We start from the raw sequence: 16,751 nt of genomic DNA on the forward strand, positions 1-16,751 counted from the left end.
GTCAGCACCCCAACCCTGTGTTGTTCAAGGGTCAGCTGTGCATACAAAATAGTATTTGTCATTTCTTTAAGAAATGATGTAATTTACATTTTTCTGCCTCTTGCATTTCCCATGTAGAAAAACTTCAGTAAAACTACTTCTAGTCATCTGCTTTGCTTTGTGCTTTGGTCCTCTATACTGGCTGTGCAGTGTTCTATGCTGTAAACATCCCATGATTTATTCCACCATTTCCCTGTTGTGCATTCACTTTGTTTCTAGGGAACACTGCAGAAGCACTACATATTCATAATTTAATTTATATTTCTATGGAATAAGATAACCATGAAAGGGATTTATGACCCACATGTACACACAAAAGTTTGTATGTATTTTTCAGATGTTGCGTTAAGAATAGTTGTTTCTCACCATTAAGTATGATGTTAACTATGGGTTTTTCATAGATGTCCCATAGAGGAATCTCTCTTCTGTTCCTCAGTTGTTGAGTGATTTTATCATGAAAGGGTGTTGGATTTTACTGCTTTTCCTGTGTCTGTTAAGATAATTGTATGGTTTTAGTTTTTTATTCTATTGATAGGGTGTATTACATTCATTGAATTTTGAGTTTAACCTACCCTGCTTTCTTGGAATAGATTCCACTTCCTCATGGTGTATAATTCTTTTTATATATCGCTTGATTGTTTGCTAGCATTTTGTTGAAAAATTTTGCATCTGTATTCATGAGAGACATTGTATAGTTTTCTTGTGGTGTCTTTGTCTAGTTTTGGTGTTACAATAATATTGACCTCTGTTTTAAAATGTAAGTTTTATTATTATTCAGATATGGTGAGGCCAGCAGATCAGGAGATGACTGCCATTGAAAGCACAGTTTGTTATTTACAGCTCCCAAGAGAGAGGGACATGCTTCAACACGGGAGAGCCACACAGGGAAGGGTCACTTAGGAGGCAGAGAGAGCAGGAGGAAAAGAGGGTCAGACTCCTCCTAGGATCTCTCACTTTCTGATACTCATCCTCTCATCCATGCTGTTCTCCAGGAGTTTGTTTTCTATCTTCGTCTCTCTCCCTTTGCCTTAGGGGAGAAGACCTAGTCCCAGATCTTTCTGTTGGCCCCTTCCCAGTGCTCTTGCCCTCCCTTATACTCAGCTGACCCCTCACTCCAGAGCCTCTTTATTTAGGAGAAGAGCCAGGTAGGCTGAAGTTCGAAGAGGGGAGGAAGTCAGGTGTGTTCAGTTCCATGTTATTCTAGACTTCCTCTTCCCACTTGAATTTAGTCTCTTCTTTAGGGGGATAATTTTTGCATTAATTCCTAATCAAATAATGACTTGTAGTTTTTCTCTCACCTATAGTCTAGAAGCCAGGCTTACTAAAGCAGGCAAAGTCTGTGATCTAAATTGTCTCAATTTTCCCTGGCTCAGAATGAGGGCCGGCTTTGGATTGTGGGTAGGAATTTTGAGAAAGTTGAGGATTATAGGTTGTGCTGTTCCAAATGGCACACTCTCTGCTCTTAAAGTGAGGTGCTGGTGCAAATCAGCAGAACTGATGCTTACAAGGAGATACTACTGAGATATTGTAAATATCTGGGAGACCCAAAAATACTTTGAGGACCTTAAGGGATCCTGGGATCCCAGGTGAGGAACCACTACTTTGTATCAGTAGCCGTTAACTTGAGTAACATCACCAAGCATCCAGAAGATCCTTTCAGAATTGCCTGATTTATTGTAAGAATGAGTGTCAGATCAATGATGAAATCAAAACTGAAATTAAAAAATACCTTGAGACAAATGAAAATGAAAACACAACCACACAAAATTTATGGGACTCAGCAAAGGCAGTGCTAAGAGGGAAGTTTATAGCGATACAGGCCTTCCTCAAAAAAGAACAATCTCAAATAAACAATCTAACCCACCAGCTAAAAGAATTAGAAAAAGAAGAGCAAAAAATAAATAAATAAATAAATAAAACCCAAAAGTCAGCAGAAAGAAGGAAATAATAAAGATCAGGGAGGAAATAAATAAAATAGAGATTAAAAAATCAATAGAAAAAAAATCAATAAAACCAAAAGCTGGTTTTTTGAAAAAGTAAACAAAATTGACAAACCTCTGGCCAAACTCACAAAGAAGAAAAAAGAGAGAGCACAAATAAGCAAAATAAAAAACGAAAATGGAGAAATTACAACAAATAACATAGAAATACAGAATATCATACGAGAATATTATGAAAGCCTGTATGGAACCAAAATGGATAACCTAGAGGAGATGGACAAGTTTCTGGAAACATACAGTCCACCAAGACTGAATTAAGAAAAAACTGACCACTTGAACAAACCAACCACTAGAAATGAAATCAAATTAGCAGTAAAAAACCTCCCTACAAATAAAAGTCCAGGATCGGACAGCTTCACCAGGGAATTCTGCCAAACATACAAAGAACTCATACCAATGCTTCTCAAACTCTTTCAGAAGATTGAAAAGGAGGGAATACTCCCAAACTCATTCTATGAATCCACCGTCACCCTGACACTACCAGGCAAAGACACTACCAAAAAAGAGAATTATAGACCAATATCACTGATGAACATAGATGCAAAAATCCTTACCAAAATATTAGCAAATAGAATCCAACAGCACATAAAAAAGATTATACATTGTGATCAAGTGGGGTTCATCCCAGGGACACAAGGGTGGTTCAACCTATGCAAATCAATCAATGTAATACATCACATCAACAAGAGAAAGGACAAAAACCACATAATCATCTCAATAGATGCAGAAAAGCATTTGATAAAATTCAACACCCATTTATGATAAAAACTCTCACCAAAGTGGGTATAGAGGGAACATATCTCAACATAATAAAAGCTATATATGACAAACCTACAGCCAGCATAGTTCTCAATGGTGAAAAACTCAAAAGCTTCCCACTAAAATCTGGGATAAGACAAGGCTGCCCACTATCATCACTCCTATTCAACAGTCTTGGAAGTCCTAGCCACAGCAGTCAGGCAAGAGAGGGAAATAAAAGGGATCCAAATTGGAAAAGAAGGGGTAAAAGTGTCACTATATGCCGATGACATGATACTATATACAGAAAACCCTAAAAGGTTCACACAAAAACTACTAGAAATAATCAAAGAATTCAGCAAGGTAGCAGGCTACAAGATTAACATTCAAAAATCAGTTTCATTTCTTTACACTAATGATGAATCAACAGAAAAAGAAAAGAAACAATCCCCTTTAAAATAGCACCCAAAGTAATAAAATACCTAGGAATAAATCTAACCAAGGAGGTGAAAGAATTATACACAGAAACCTGTAAACCATTGATGAAGGAAATTAAAGAAGACTTTAAAAAATGGAAAGATATCCCATGCTCTTGGATTGGAAGAATCAATATTGTTAAAATGGTCATACTGCCCAAGGTAATCTGCAGATTTAATGCAATCCCTATCCAATTACCCAGGACATATTTCACAGAACTAGAACAAATCATAATAAAATTTATATGGAACCACAAAAGATCTAGAATTGCCAAAGCATTACTGAAGAGAAAGAAAGAGGCTGGATGAATAACTCTCCCAGACTTCAGACAATACTATAGAGCTACAGTCATCAAGACAGCATAGTATTGGTACAAAAACAAACATATGGACCAATGGAACAGAATTGAGAGCCCAGAAATGAACCCACACATTTTTGGTCAACTAATCCTTGACAAAGGAGGCAAGAATATACAATGGAATAAAGACAGTCTCTTCAGCAGATGTTGTTGGAAAAACTGGACAGCAGCATGTAAATCAGTGAAGCTAGAACACTCCCTTACACCATACACAAAAATAAACTCAAAATGGATCAAAGACTTAAACATAAGACAAGATAGAATAAACATAAGACAAGATAGAATAAACATAAGACAAGATAGAAGAAAATATAGGCAAAACATTATCTCACATTCATCTCAAAAATGTTCTCCTATGGCATAAATAAATAAATAAAAATAAAAGCAAATATAAACAAATGGGACCTAGTTAAACATACACGCTTCTGCACAGCAAAGGAAACCATAAGTAAAACAAAACAACAATCTGCAGAATGGGAGAAAATTTTTGCAAACGATGAAACCGACAAAGGCTTGATTTTCAGAATATATAAGCAGCTCATACGACATAAGAAAAAAACAAACAACCCAATCCAAAAATGGGCAGAAAACCTAAACAAGCAATTCTCCAAGGAAGAAATACAAATGATCAATATCAAAGGCACATGACAAAATGCTCAATATCACTAATTATCAGAGATATGAAAATCCAAACTCAATGAGGTATCACCTCACACCAGTCAAAATGGCCATCATTCAAAAGTCCACAAATGACAAATGCTGGAGAGGCTGTGGAGAAAAGGGAACATTCCTACACTACTGTGGGAATGCAGTTTGGTGCAGCCACTGTGGGAAACGGTAAGGAGATTCCTCAAAAAACTAGGAATAGACTTAGCATATGACCCAGGAATCCCGCTCCTGGGCATATATCTGGAAGGAACCTTACTTCAGAAAGACACCTGCACCCCAGTTTTCATAGCAGCACTATTTACAATAGCCAAGACATGGAAACAGCCTAAATCTCCATCAACAGGTGACTGGATAAAGAAGAGGTGGTATATTTATACAATGGAATACTATTCAGCCATAAAAAGCGACAACATAATGCCATTTGCAGCAACATGGATGTCCCTGGACAATTCCAAGTGAAGTAAGCCAGAAAGAGAAAGAAAAATACCATATGAGATCATTCATATGTGGAATCTAAAAAAAAAAAAAGAACATAAATACAAAATAGAAACAGATTCATAGACATGGAATACAAACTTGTGGTTGCCAAGGGGGGTGGGGGGTGGGAAGGGACAGACTGGGATTTCAAAATTTGTAGATACTGACAGGCATATGCAGAATAGATAAACAAGATTATACTGTATATAGCACAGGGAAATATATACAAATCTTGTGGTAGCTCACAGTGAAAAAAAAATGTGACAATGAATATATTTATGTTCATGTGTAACTGAAAAATTGTGCTCTACACTGGAATTTGACACAATATTGTAAAATGACTATAACTCAATAAAAAAAGTTAAAAAAAATAAAAGAATGAGCCTCGGTCTTCTAATGTATGATATTTAGGGACCCTTGATATAACAATATGTTTCTAACTGTCGTTGTGGTTGTCTTTTAGACATTAAATTTCTCAACTAATGATGAGTTTTATAAATTAGAATTGATATTTAAGCTAACTACAGATATCCTTAGTTCTTCCAAAATTTAATGTCTTACAGAGCTATGTTTAAAGGATGAGAGAGACTCAACTTATCAGTTTACAAAAATGGAAGATGACTTCACTCTTAGCACACTAAAGGTAAGATTGAAAATTTTTTCGAAACATAGTACATCAGTTACCAAAATGCCCACTGTTAGGCCATAGACAGGCCGACTTTCAGGGCTGAGTTTGCTCTGGGGAAACCAGGTAGCTTTTTTGCATGAGCATGGGTTGGGGCCGGAGATGGACTCCCCCTGAGAAAAGCAGATGCCCAGAGGTGTCAGACTTTGACTTTATAACCTGGATAAGTTGCTGTGGAAAAGATTGATTACTTGATGGGATTTGAGCATTCCATGCCCTCTGACATTTCCTAATAACAATATTGATGACAACAGTAACAAAAACAGTACCATTTATTCAGTGCTTACTCCGTGACAGACACTTCGCGTGATTATTTAATTTTCATTAACTCTGATACAGGTATTCATCATTTTTGAGCTATTTTGTGAACCATGAGTAAATTGAGACTTAGGCAGTAAGAAATTCACTAATGCCATGTAACTGATAAAGTACAGATCGTATTCTTAATCATTATAGTAAATTACCCTAGTACTTGTATAGGATTTACTGCTCTATACAAACAAGTTTTTAGAGACCTATTCCTTAAAAGACAGGTTGGTCCCTTTTCTCTTTTGCCATGTCAGGCTGCTATTTCCTATGTAGTGCTGTTTACAGCAGTCCACTATGAAATCTCATTTCCTTCACATTACCAGTTAATTTGAAATACAGTTTATCCTCATTATTCACAGATTTGCTAATTTGCTTATGTGCTGAAATTTAATTACAACCTCAAAATCAATATTCTTGGCTCTTTGGTGGTCATCTGGGGACAGGTGCAGAGCATAGAAAAATTTGAGTTGCCTGATGTGCACATTCCCAGCCATGCTGCCTTTTATGTTTCCACTCTCGTACTGTAAACAAGTGTCCTTTTCATGGTCTATTTATTGTCAAGCTTTTTGCATTTTTATGTATTTTTTGTTGTTGTTGGTGGTGATTTCACTATTTGAAATGGCCCCCAAATGTAGTGCGGAAGTGCTGTCTAGTGATCCTAAGTTCAGAAGGGCTTACGATGTACCTTACGGAGAAAACATGTTAGACAAGCTTCAGTCAGCCACGAGTTACAGAGCTATTGGCCATGAGTTCAAGATTAGTGACTCTACACTATATATTAAACAATGTGTCTTTAAATACAAACACTTGTTAAACAGGGTTACATATTGATCAGTTGACAAAAATGCTGTGACCAGAGGCTCATAGGAACCTATCCCTGTATTTCCCCTAGGAATAGTGCTTCAGGATCTGCTAGCTCAGTGTTTGCAGCAACTTTATAGGACACAACTACTGCAAATAAGCATGTGTGAGCATTGGCTGTGCCTACAGTAAAGGCTAACTGTCCTGCATGCTTGCTCTTGTCATTACTTCCATTTTCATTCTCTGCTGCCTTTTTCCTGTTGACTGAGCTCTCTTTGATGATTATGTTCAGATTTCCTTTCTGGTCTTCCATTCGTCGTTACTTTTCGGTACATGAACAATATTTGATGAATAAGAATGAGGCACTGTTTGTGATTATGTGGTGTTCCTTCTTTAGTCAGTTTTACTGACAGAAGCGGAGGACAGGCTAAACTCCCTCATATCAGAGATGGAGCCCCCCGGCCATAAGAACCTCTCTCAGTGCTCAGCTGGCGAGTTGGAGATTGTGGTGGAGGCCAGGCTTCAGCTGGCTGCAGTTGCCCTGCAGAGACACCGGGCGGCATACAGGTGAGTCTCTTCATGCCCAGTTTCACCCTAATTTGTTAAATATACCTAAATTTTATATAAGTTTTGTAAATTCCTAGATTAATAGAGCAGACTTGATTTTTATTATTCAGGGGAGTCTTCATATGTTATTACACTTAAAACTATAAGAATATGAAAATGAATATATGTATATTCATATATGACTGAAGAATTGTGCTGTATACCAGAAATTGACACAACATTGTAAACTTACTTAAACCTCAATAAAAAAAACACAAACAATAAAACTATAGTTCTCAGCAAAGTAATTGGTCCATTAAAGCACATAGGTAGGATATTTTGTGTCAAACATTAACAAATTCACAGAGCTTCCCTTTTTAAATTTAATTAATTTATTTTTTAAAAGACAGAACCTAAATTCCTTATAGCTTTTTACAAATAACACCTATGGAGTTTATTTTCTAGACAACCAATGAAAAATATTAAAAACAAGCTCTATTTTGAAAAAATAACATCTTCTAAACTATGCTGTGCTGAGCCACTTAATATAACTATTGTAGGCGGATGATTTTTAAAATGTGATGCAATTGCTAATGTCAGATCTTTCATCTCACTTGTGGTGGTTCTGACCAGGGTGATAGCAATGGAGGAGAGTGATGTCATTGGATTCTGGGTATATTTTGAAAGTAGAGGATTAGAATTTGCTGGTGCATTGGATATAGAGTTGTGAGAAAAAGAGAGGAGTTGTGAAAAAGTTGTCCCTAAACAAAATGGGGAAGATTGTGGGGTGCAGTTTATTTAGGGGAAAGATCAGGTATTATATTTTGGACACGTTTAGACTGAGATGTCTCTTTGAGGTACAACTGAAGATGTCAAATATTCTTGGAGTCTTTAGAATATAGATAGTATTTAAAGACTCTATACTGGATGAGTTTCCTTAGGGAATGTGAGTGATGAAAGAAAGAAAAGGACCAAGGACTGAGGGTTGGGTTTGGTACTCAGACTCTAGGAGACTGGGGAGAAAATGAGGAACTGGCAGAGGAGACTGAGAAGAAATGCCCAATAACATACAAAAACCAGAATATTATGGAATCCTGAAAGTCAAGTGAAGACACTGTATCAAGGAGAATGGAGTGATCACCTGTGCCAAAAGGTCCTGATGGATTAAGATGAGAATAGAGAATTGACCATTGGATGATTTAGCAACATGAAGGTCACTGGTGACTTTGACAGGAATCATTTTAGAAGACAATGGGGGAAAGGTCATGTTTAGAGTAGTTTTATGAGAAAATGGCAGGAGAGAAATTGGAGCAAATAAAGATGATTCTTTTGAGTTTTACTGTAAAGGGGAGTAGAGGAATAGGGTGACAGCAATTGGCAGAAGTTGGGTTGAGACAAGTTTTCTCGAGATGAAAGTGATGATCTATGCTAAAGAAAATGACCCCAGCAGAGAGGACAGATGTAATGCTCTGATATAATTGGTACAGAGTAGAGTAGGATCCCAGTTCAGTCTTCTCTGTTTCTCTTATACAGAATAAAATTATCCCCTAGCTTGGGATTCCACACTGGTCTCTAGGGACCAGCAAGGAAGCTGCTGCCTGCCCTGAGTGTAGATGGAAAAAGAGTGGCCCAAGAGAAATCAGTCCTCAGATCTATGCTGTTGGCAATTGTGGGGTCCGAACTGGCACTGCCAGTGAAATGCAGAAATTAACCTTGAAACTGGTCCGGCATCACAGAGGTGGAATAAAGGCAAAACCAAAACTGTCTCATAGGGGTTAAACTAGGAAATGCAGGGCTCCCTTGGAAAATAACTCCCAGTAAAGACAGAACACAATCAAATATTATGAACCAAATGAAGAAACAGCCACAAAAGTGAGTTAGCAGACATATCAAATGGCAGACTTTACAGCCCAAGAAACAAACTGTTCAAAAATGTGAAGGATGGAAGAGAATGAGACAAGATAAAAAATGAACAGATGAATTTGGGAAAAAAAACAAACAGTTTTTTTAGAAATGAAAAATAATCACTGAATGGAAAAAAATGATAAAATCAGATGGAAAAACTTTTTTTTTCTCTCAACTTTCTCATACTGAAATTCCATGCATTAAGCTCTATGCCTTAGATTCATAATTTGGAAGTGGAGTTAATTTGTAGATGGTTATTCTCTTTAAACAGGAGAAGCCTACCTGTAGCTTTTGCAAAGGGGAAACCAATTCAGCAGAAATCTCCCTTTGCTTTGATTGGAAACATGCAATCGTCTTAACAGTGTGAGCCTTGACTGAAGGCTATTCTGTGATTAACCATGTCTAGATTTGATCTGATGCTAGAGACAGTATAGGTTTGGGAGAATTTATCATTTTTGTAGTTTCTAAGTAATAACGAAAATCCATAAAATCTGTTTGGAGTAGTGATTCTCAAAGTGTGGTCTGCAGATCTCTGAGTGTTCTGGAAACCTTTTCAGGGAGATCTGTAAGGTAGGAATTATTTTTACAATAGTTTATAACATAGTAAACTTTTAAAATAATAGCTTATAAAACTAAGATGTCATTTGCCTTTTTCACTGTGTTGTTATTTGCACTGATGATGCAAAAGCAACAGTGGTAAAGCTTCTGGCTGCTCACCGTGAATCAAAGCAGTGGCACCAAACCAGAATAGTGGTCATTCTCTTCTACATTACCGCACATCTGTAATTAAAAAAAAAAAAAAAAAAAAGCCAGATTCACTTAAAAATTCCTTTGATGAAGCAGTAGAATCTGTTACATTTATAAACCCCTATGCTTGAATATATTTTTAATGTTCTGTGGGAATATTAAGTTGGAAATACACCTAAGGCACTTGTGCTGCATACTGCAGTCTGGTGCTTGTCTTGAGGAAGAGCACACGTGTGAATGAATTGAGAGCTGAACCAGTTATTTCCACCCCCACCCATGGGACACCATTTTTATTTGAAAAAACAACTAATGAACTATGATTATTCAGATTTGGGTATTTGACAGGTATTTTGTTGAAAATAAGCAAAAATGAACATGCCACTTCTAGGAAAGCAACTAATATTTTTTGCTGCCAATGATGAAATCTAAACTTTAATAGGAAAATTGGACTTTTGGAAACTTTGTATTTGCCACCATGAACTTGACAGTTTGCTAATGCTTAGATTTTTTTCTGATGAGACTGATGGTGATATTAAGCATCATTTTTTTAAGTAATTTTTTTTGTAATGAAATGTTTCAACATTAAGGGATATAGCAGGGAGGGTCTATCTCAGTGGTAGAGTACATGCTTAGCATATACAAGGTCCTGGGTTCAATCCCCAGTACCCCCTCTAAAAATAAATAAATAAGTAAATCTAATACCACCCCTCCCCCCAAAAAAACCCCAAAGAAACAAAACCATTAAGAAGTTGAGCTAATGTTTTTTAAATGGCTCAGGGAGCTAATATTTTTTAAATGGCTACTGCATGATGTTGCAAAATCCTAGTTAAGAGAGACCAATAGGTTTAATGTAACTGAGCAGGAAAAGTTCATCAGTGTGTGGTATTAGATTCCACATAGCAACAAACTTTTAAGGAACTATCACTTATCATATATTGGTATATGAAGAATATTCACAGTTATTTGAAGAGGCTCTTAAAATATTCCCCCATGTCCAATAACCATCTGTGTGAGGCCTAGTCTTCCTCATATGCTTCAATGAAAACATTATATTAAAACAGACTGAACATAGAGACAGGTATGAAAGTCTTTAAGTAGATTTCCTCTTATGAAGTCAAATATTAAAGAGGGATTTGCAAAAAGGCAAAAACAATGGCATCCTTCTCACTAATTTTTTGTTTGTTTGTTTTGGAAAATATAGTTGTTTTCCATAAAAATATATTGACAAGTAACAGGTTTGTGACTTTTATTTTTAAATGAATTAATTAATGTTAATGAAGTTAAACATTTCTCAGTTTAAATTCCAATATGGTAAATATTGATGGAGCTCTTTGGGGGTTCTCAATAATGTTTAAAGGTGGAGAACTACAAAACGTTGATTAAGGAAATTAAAGATGACTTAAAGAAATGGAAGGAGATCCCATGCTCTTGGACTGGAAGAACTAATATTGTTAAAATCGCCGCACTACCCAAAGCAATCTACAGATTTAATGTGATCCCTATCAAATTACCCAGGACATTTTTCATAGAACTATAATCCTAAAATTTATATGGACTCACAAAAGACCCAGAATTGCCAAAGCAGTACTGAAGAAAAAGAACGAAGCTGGAGAAATAACCCTCCTAGACTTCAGACAATACTACACAGCTATAGGAATCAAAACAGCATGGTACTGGCACAAAAACAGGCATATGGATCAATGGGCAGAATAGAGAGCCCAGAAATAAACCCACGGACATATGGTCAATTAATTTTTGACAAAGGAGGCAAGAATATACAATGGAGAAAAAGACAGTGGTGTTGGAAATCCTGGACAGCAGCATATAAATCAATGAAGTTATAGAATACTCCCTCACACCATACACAAAAATAAACTCAAATTGGCTTAAAGACTTAAATGTAAAACAAGACATGATAAACCTCCTAGAAGAAAACATAGGCAAAATATTCTGGCATAAATCTTAGCAATATTTTCCTAGGGCCATCTACCCAGGCAATAGAAATAAAAGTAAACATAAACAAATGGGACCTAGTTAAACTTACAAGCTTTTGCACAGTAAGGGAAACCATAAGCAAAACAAAATGACAACCTACAGAATGAGAGAAAATACTAGCTAATGATGTGTCTGACAGAGGTTTCACTTCCAGACTGTATAAACAGCTCATACAACTTAATAACAAAAAAACAAACAACCCAATCAAAAAATGGGCAGAAGACTTAAACAATTCTCCAAAGAAGACATACAAATGGCCAATAGGCACATTAAAAAAATGCTCAATATCATTAATTACCAAAAAATCAAAACTACAATGAGGTATCACCTCACACCAGTCAATATGGCCATCATTAAAAAGTCCACAAATGATAAGTGCTGGAGAGGGTGTGGAGAAAAGGGAACCCTCCTACACTGCTGGTGGGAATGTTTAAGTATGTAAATTGGTGCTAAGGTTAAAAAAACTCGAGACCCACTTGTTTAGAGTAGTGTCACATTTATAGTTATCTTTAAGAATACAATGACAGTTGATTGATGGAATGATGATTGATTGATGGTTAAAATAGGCAAAAGTATAATAATACACCCTTTTCCCTACTGAAGTTTGACAATAGAATGAACCTTTACTATATGATTTCCTATAGAAAATACATAATTTCAACATATAAATATATATGTAGGAATATTTACATGTTTAAATATACTATATATAATTACACATATTCTATATATATGTAATATATAAAGGGAAAATATATGACTGTATGATTTCCTGTGAAAGCACATAGAACTCTTTTCTCCAAAATGTATCCCAGAGAGCTACAGCAGCTGTAGAAAATATTTCTTGTCAACTTACCTTCATTCTTTCCCCAGCTTTCTATATGTCTTTACACCCTTTTAGTGTGGAGGAGATGAGTGATTTTTTAAAGGGAGGAATAAGGAAATGAGAAACTAAAAATTACAAACTGGCACAGAAAGGAGAAAAGAGTGTCATAATAGGACTTCAATTTGAAGTCCAGATAGAAGTATGCAAATAATGTGCAAGTCTACCAGAATCACCCAATTTTAAATCCATGAGCCTGGCCCTTGGGACAAAACCTGCAAAAACTTTGATGTTACTGCCTTTTTGCAGCAGAGCTGTCACTGGGGAAAGCCTGCTATCAAGATGAAGGAGTTTTCGTAGGTGAACTTTACCCTCCGTGAGCTTCTGTTTGGGCGCTGCTGAGAGTGTTGGACAGTCCCTTTTCCAAATGATGGTTACCTTGACATTTCATGATACTTCTAATAAAATTATATGTCAAGGAAATCGAATGGCACATTCCCTCGGGTGACAGAGTGAGCTGCATAGATTTTATGAGAACAAACTGACCATTTTTTGTCATGAATGTTAATAAGAAGTAAATGGGATCAAAGTTATTCAAACTGTATTTCCGCTTCTTTCAGGACTGCTGCTCTATTTCGGAATAATCCTGTCTTTTTTAAAATATTCCTTTCTATTCTCCTTTTTATTTTGTGTATTGTCTAAATGGGATAACATTTGAGCCTTTTAATTTTGTATCAGATTGAAACTTCCTTCTTTTGGGATTTGGACTGCTTGTAGTGGGTAATCCTCCCTCAATTTCTGTCTCCCTAGCATGGAGGAGAAGCTAGAAGTTTTCCATGGTGCAACTAAGCTGTACCACGTGGACTGGGACATACCAATATGCTTCCATTTTATTCACCAAGTTTTGGGATTAATAAGGTTCCAGACCTCGTACCTCATTTTCCTTGAAGTCAGAATTTGGGCTTCGGATTAGAAGAATGGGTTTTCTTCTTCCAAAGTCCGCTAGTTGCCATCCAGTAATAATCTCTGTAGCTACTCAGTAAACAAGGTGTCTTAAAACATGAGTGTATCCTTCATGGAGGCGAGAGGAAATTCCGTACCTGTAAACACACCCAATCAGCATTATGTGTTGTTTGGTGGTTGTTTTCTTGCTTGTTTAGTTTCATTTTTTAAAAAACTAGTAAGCTTAGATAATCATAAACAATACCTTAAGAAATAAAAGTATCTAAACCATTTTAATGACTCGGTAAAGTCTTAGGAGTTTGAAATTCAGTCATTGCTGAAAGGTTTTTTTTTTTTTTTTAATCTAAGCAAATTTTACTTCATACATCATGAAGTGGGTCGTCTCCACTCTCAGGAGTCCAGATAACTGCAAAGCAAGGGACAGAGCTGCAAGCTTTTGTAGAGAAAGGCATTCAGGGAATAAGGAAAGAGTATTTGGCTTCAGTTCATTGGCAGGGGCTGTATATCTGACCTTATTAATAACAAGGACATCATTACAGGTTCTTGGAAGTTAGGGAGATTGGCTGGCTGGATATTCTGGTCAATTGCTGAAAGGTTTTGATGCTGATTACAAACTTAGGAAAAAAATAAATTCCATACCCCCATGTTCCCTGTCCAACTTTATGTACTAATAATGATAATGGCTAATGTGCACTGAGTGCTGTCTGTTTACCATGTGCTCCTGTTTCCTAAGAACACCCTGCTCTCAATGGAATGTCAACTCTGAAGTTAGGGACTATATATACAGCCCCTAGATTTTTTCCTGGTCTGTAGCAGGTGCTCAATACATATTTTTGAACAAATAATAGAATAAATACCTCATTTAATATCCTTATAATCCATTTCATGAAGACTGTTAAGTAGAATGCAAGGCAAAAGGCATTAAACTGTGCAAAGAGGCCTTTCGTATTGTAAAAGGTGCAGTAACAACAGCTATGTAATAATCACAATTGTGACACCAGGTGACACTGCGCCAGTATAAACAAAATCAAACTTGGTAGAACTGTGAAAGAAAGAGGCCACATTTTATATTAACACAGTGATGAAGAGCATGGGCTCAGGGGCCAGTTGCCTGGTTCCGATCCTGCGGCTTCTTTCTAGCCGAGTCACCTCGGGCAAGTCCTTTAACATTTCTGGGTCTCGATGAACTAATCCATACAATAGGGATGATAGTAATATCTACCTTGTAGGTTTGTGGTGAATTTATTTATTCACAGGAAGCATTTAACACAGCACCTGACAGGTGGTGAACACTCAGTAAATTTCCAGTTACCATTTTTTAAAAAAAGGATTGCAGAAAAAGAGAGAAAAATCTATTTTAAGACAACGTGTAGATACACACACAAAAAGAGGCTTTAAAATGTAATTAAGATTTGAGCATAGGTATCTATCTGGGAGCCTACAGAGTCTGTACCTTCTTACAAGCATCCATCGACACCGAGGAAGCTGGCCAGAAACCTCACTACTCACCCAAAGTTGGTGGTGTACTGACCACAGTCCAGGGATGTAGGAGGCTTCAGGAACATGTGAAGGGGAATTGATGGATCCAGTTTACATCTGGAAGAGAGATCGTTGTGGCCACTGTGGAGACCAGGACTGCAGGCACAAGAGCCACAGCAGGGAGGCTGGCCAGGAAATTTCCCACAGTTGTCCAGCCTGGAGATGATGATGGCTAGGATGAAGGCCTTAGCAGTGGAGGAGTTGAGAAGGCGGGGACCTGCTGACTAGCATCCATATTTTGAAGTTGAAGCTGACAGAACTTGTTGATGGATTGAACAGAAAGTTTGAGGCAGAAGGGGATCAATGGTGATACTGGGCTCTCTATTTGGGATGGAGAACAGGGAAGAGGAGGAGCAGCTTTGGTGGAGCAGGCAAGAGGATCTGCTTTTAACCTGCTCCAGTTTCCTAAAGCTGCCATAACAAAGTGCAAATTGAGTGGCTTAAAATTCCACTCCAAATTCAGTGGCTTAAAACGACAGTATTGTCTCACAGTTCTGGAGGCTCAAAGTCCAAAAACTGAGGTGTTGGCAGGACCATCGTCTTTTTGACAGCTCCTGGGGGAGCCCTTCCTTGCTGCTTCCAGCTTCTGGAGTTTGCCAGCAATCCTTGGTGTCCTGCGTATGTGGATGCACTGCTCTGGTCGTGGGGCTGCTCTCTCCCTATGTGTCTTCACATCACCTTCCCTCTGTGTGTGTCTGTCCCTCTGTCCACGTCTCCCCTTTAGGGAGGGATACCAGTTATACTGGATTAGTGTCCACTCTAAATGACCTTATTTTGTCTTGCTTTCCTCTGTAAAGACTCTATTTGCAAATAAGGATACATGCTGAGGCACTGAGGGCTAGGGCTTCAACACAGTCCAACCCATAACACCTCTTAAATGTGATTGCCACTCACTATTCAAGTGGAAAATTAGATAAGTGGGTATATTGTCCACTTGACTTTCACCCAATCTTTTTGTGTTATAAAGTAGCCCTACAATAAGCATCTTCAGGTATACAGATTATTCTGTATTTTTAATTTTGTTTTGGAATAGATTTTCAAATGAAGAAGCCTCTTGATATTTATTAAAATATTTTGAAAGAAGTGTGACATCAATTATAAATATCTTTCTACAGGGAAGAAGGATGTGATGGTTTAAAGTAAAGAAAAATTTACATACCAAGCAATAGGAAGTGAGGAGAATTCATATCTATCTCCTAGATTCTGTTTTCTTAAGTACATTTCCCTTCTGGCACTGCTAGATTCTGATTAAGCAACAGTTTTGCTTAAGAGTTTCCAAGTGTACAGAGTTAAGCAACACAGTTCTATAACATCAAAAAGCTGGAGAACCACATTCTGATGTATGTAAAATACATATGTGCTCATTTTATTAATGGTTTTTCAGTAAGTTTTATTTTAGATCTTAGAAACATTCATTCATTCACTCTCTTATTCACTCATTTTCATTTAAAAATATTTTTTAGCTTCTATTATGCCTCAGCCACTAGATGCTGGGTTTCAGCAGTGAATAAGATAAATGAGCAGAGACACACTATAGAGCAATTTACAGCCGATTAAATTGTGTGATAAGTGCTACCTTATGGTTAAGGGCAGGGTGCTAAAGGGGCATGTAGAAGAGGCTCCTAATGGTATGGGGGTGGATGGGAGTCTGGGGAGTTTTTGGAGGAGGAGACTTAGGAA

The 16,751-nt window shown here is 37.1% G+C and overlaps 1 protein-coding gene across 1 annotated transcript in view; it reads left to right on the forward strand.

Moving 5' to 3' along the window:
* The window catches only part of CFAP54 (cilia and flagella associated protein 54), a 242,503-nt gene that overhangs the window by 159,169 nt on the left and 66,583 nt on the right, over positions 1-16,751 (forward strand). The window contains exons 50-51 of the mRNA XM_031462988.2: positions 5,322-5,401; positions 6,951-7,120. Coding sequence (XP_031318848.2) covers positions 5,322-5,401; positions 6,951-7,120 — 250 coding nt within the window. The remainder of the gene's footprint in view (positions 1-5,321; positions 5,402-6,950; positions 7,121-16,751) is intronic.

The sequence above is a fragment of the Camelus dromedarius genome, chromosome 11 (genome assembly GCF_036321535.1).
Source record: "Camelus dromedarius isolate mCamDro1 chromosome 11, mCamDro1.pat, whole genome shotgun sequence".
In the NCBI taxonomy this organism is placed as follows: Eukaryota; Metazoa; Chordata; class Mammalia; order Artiodactyla; family Camelidae; genus Camelus; species Camelus dromedarius.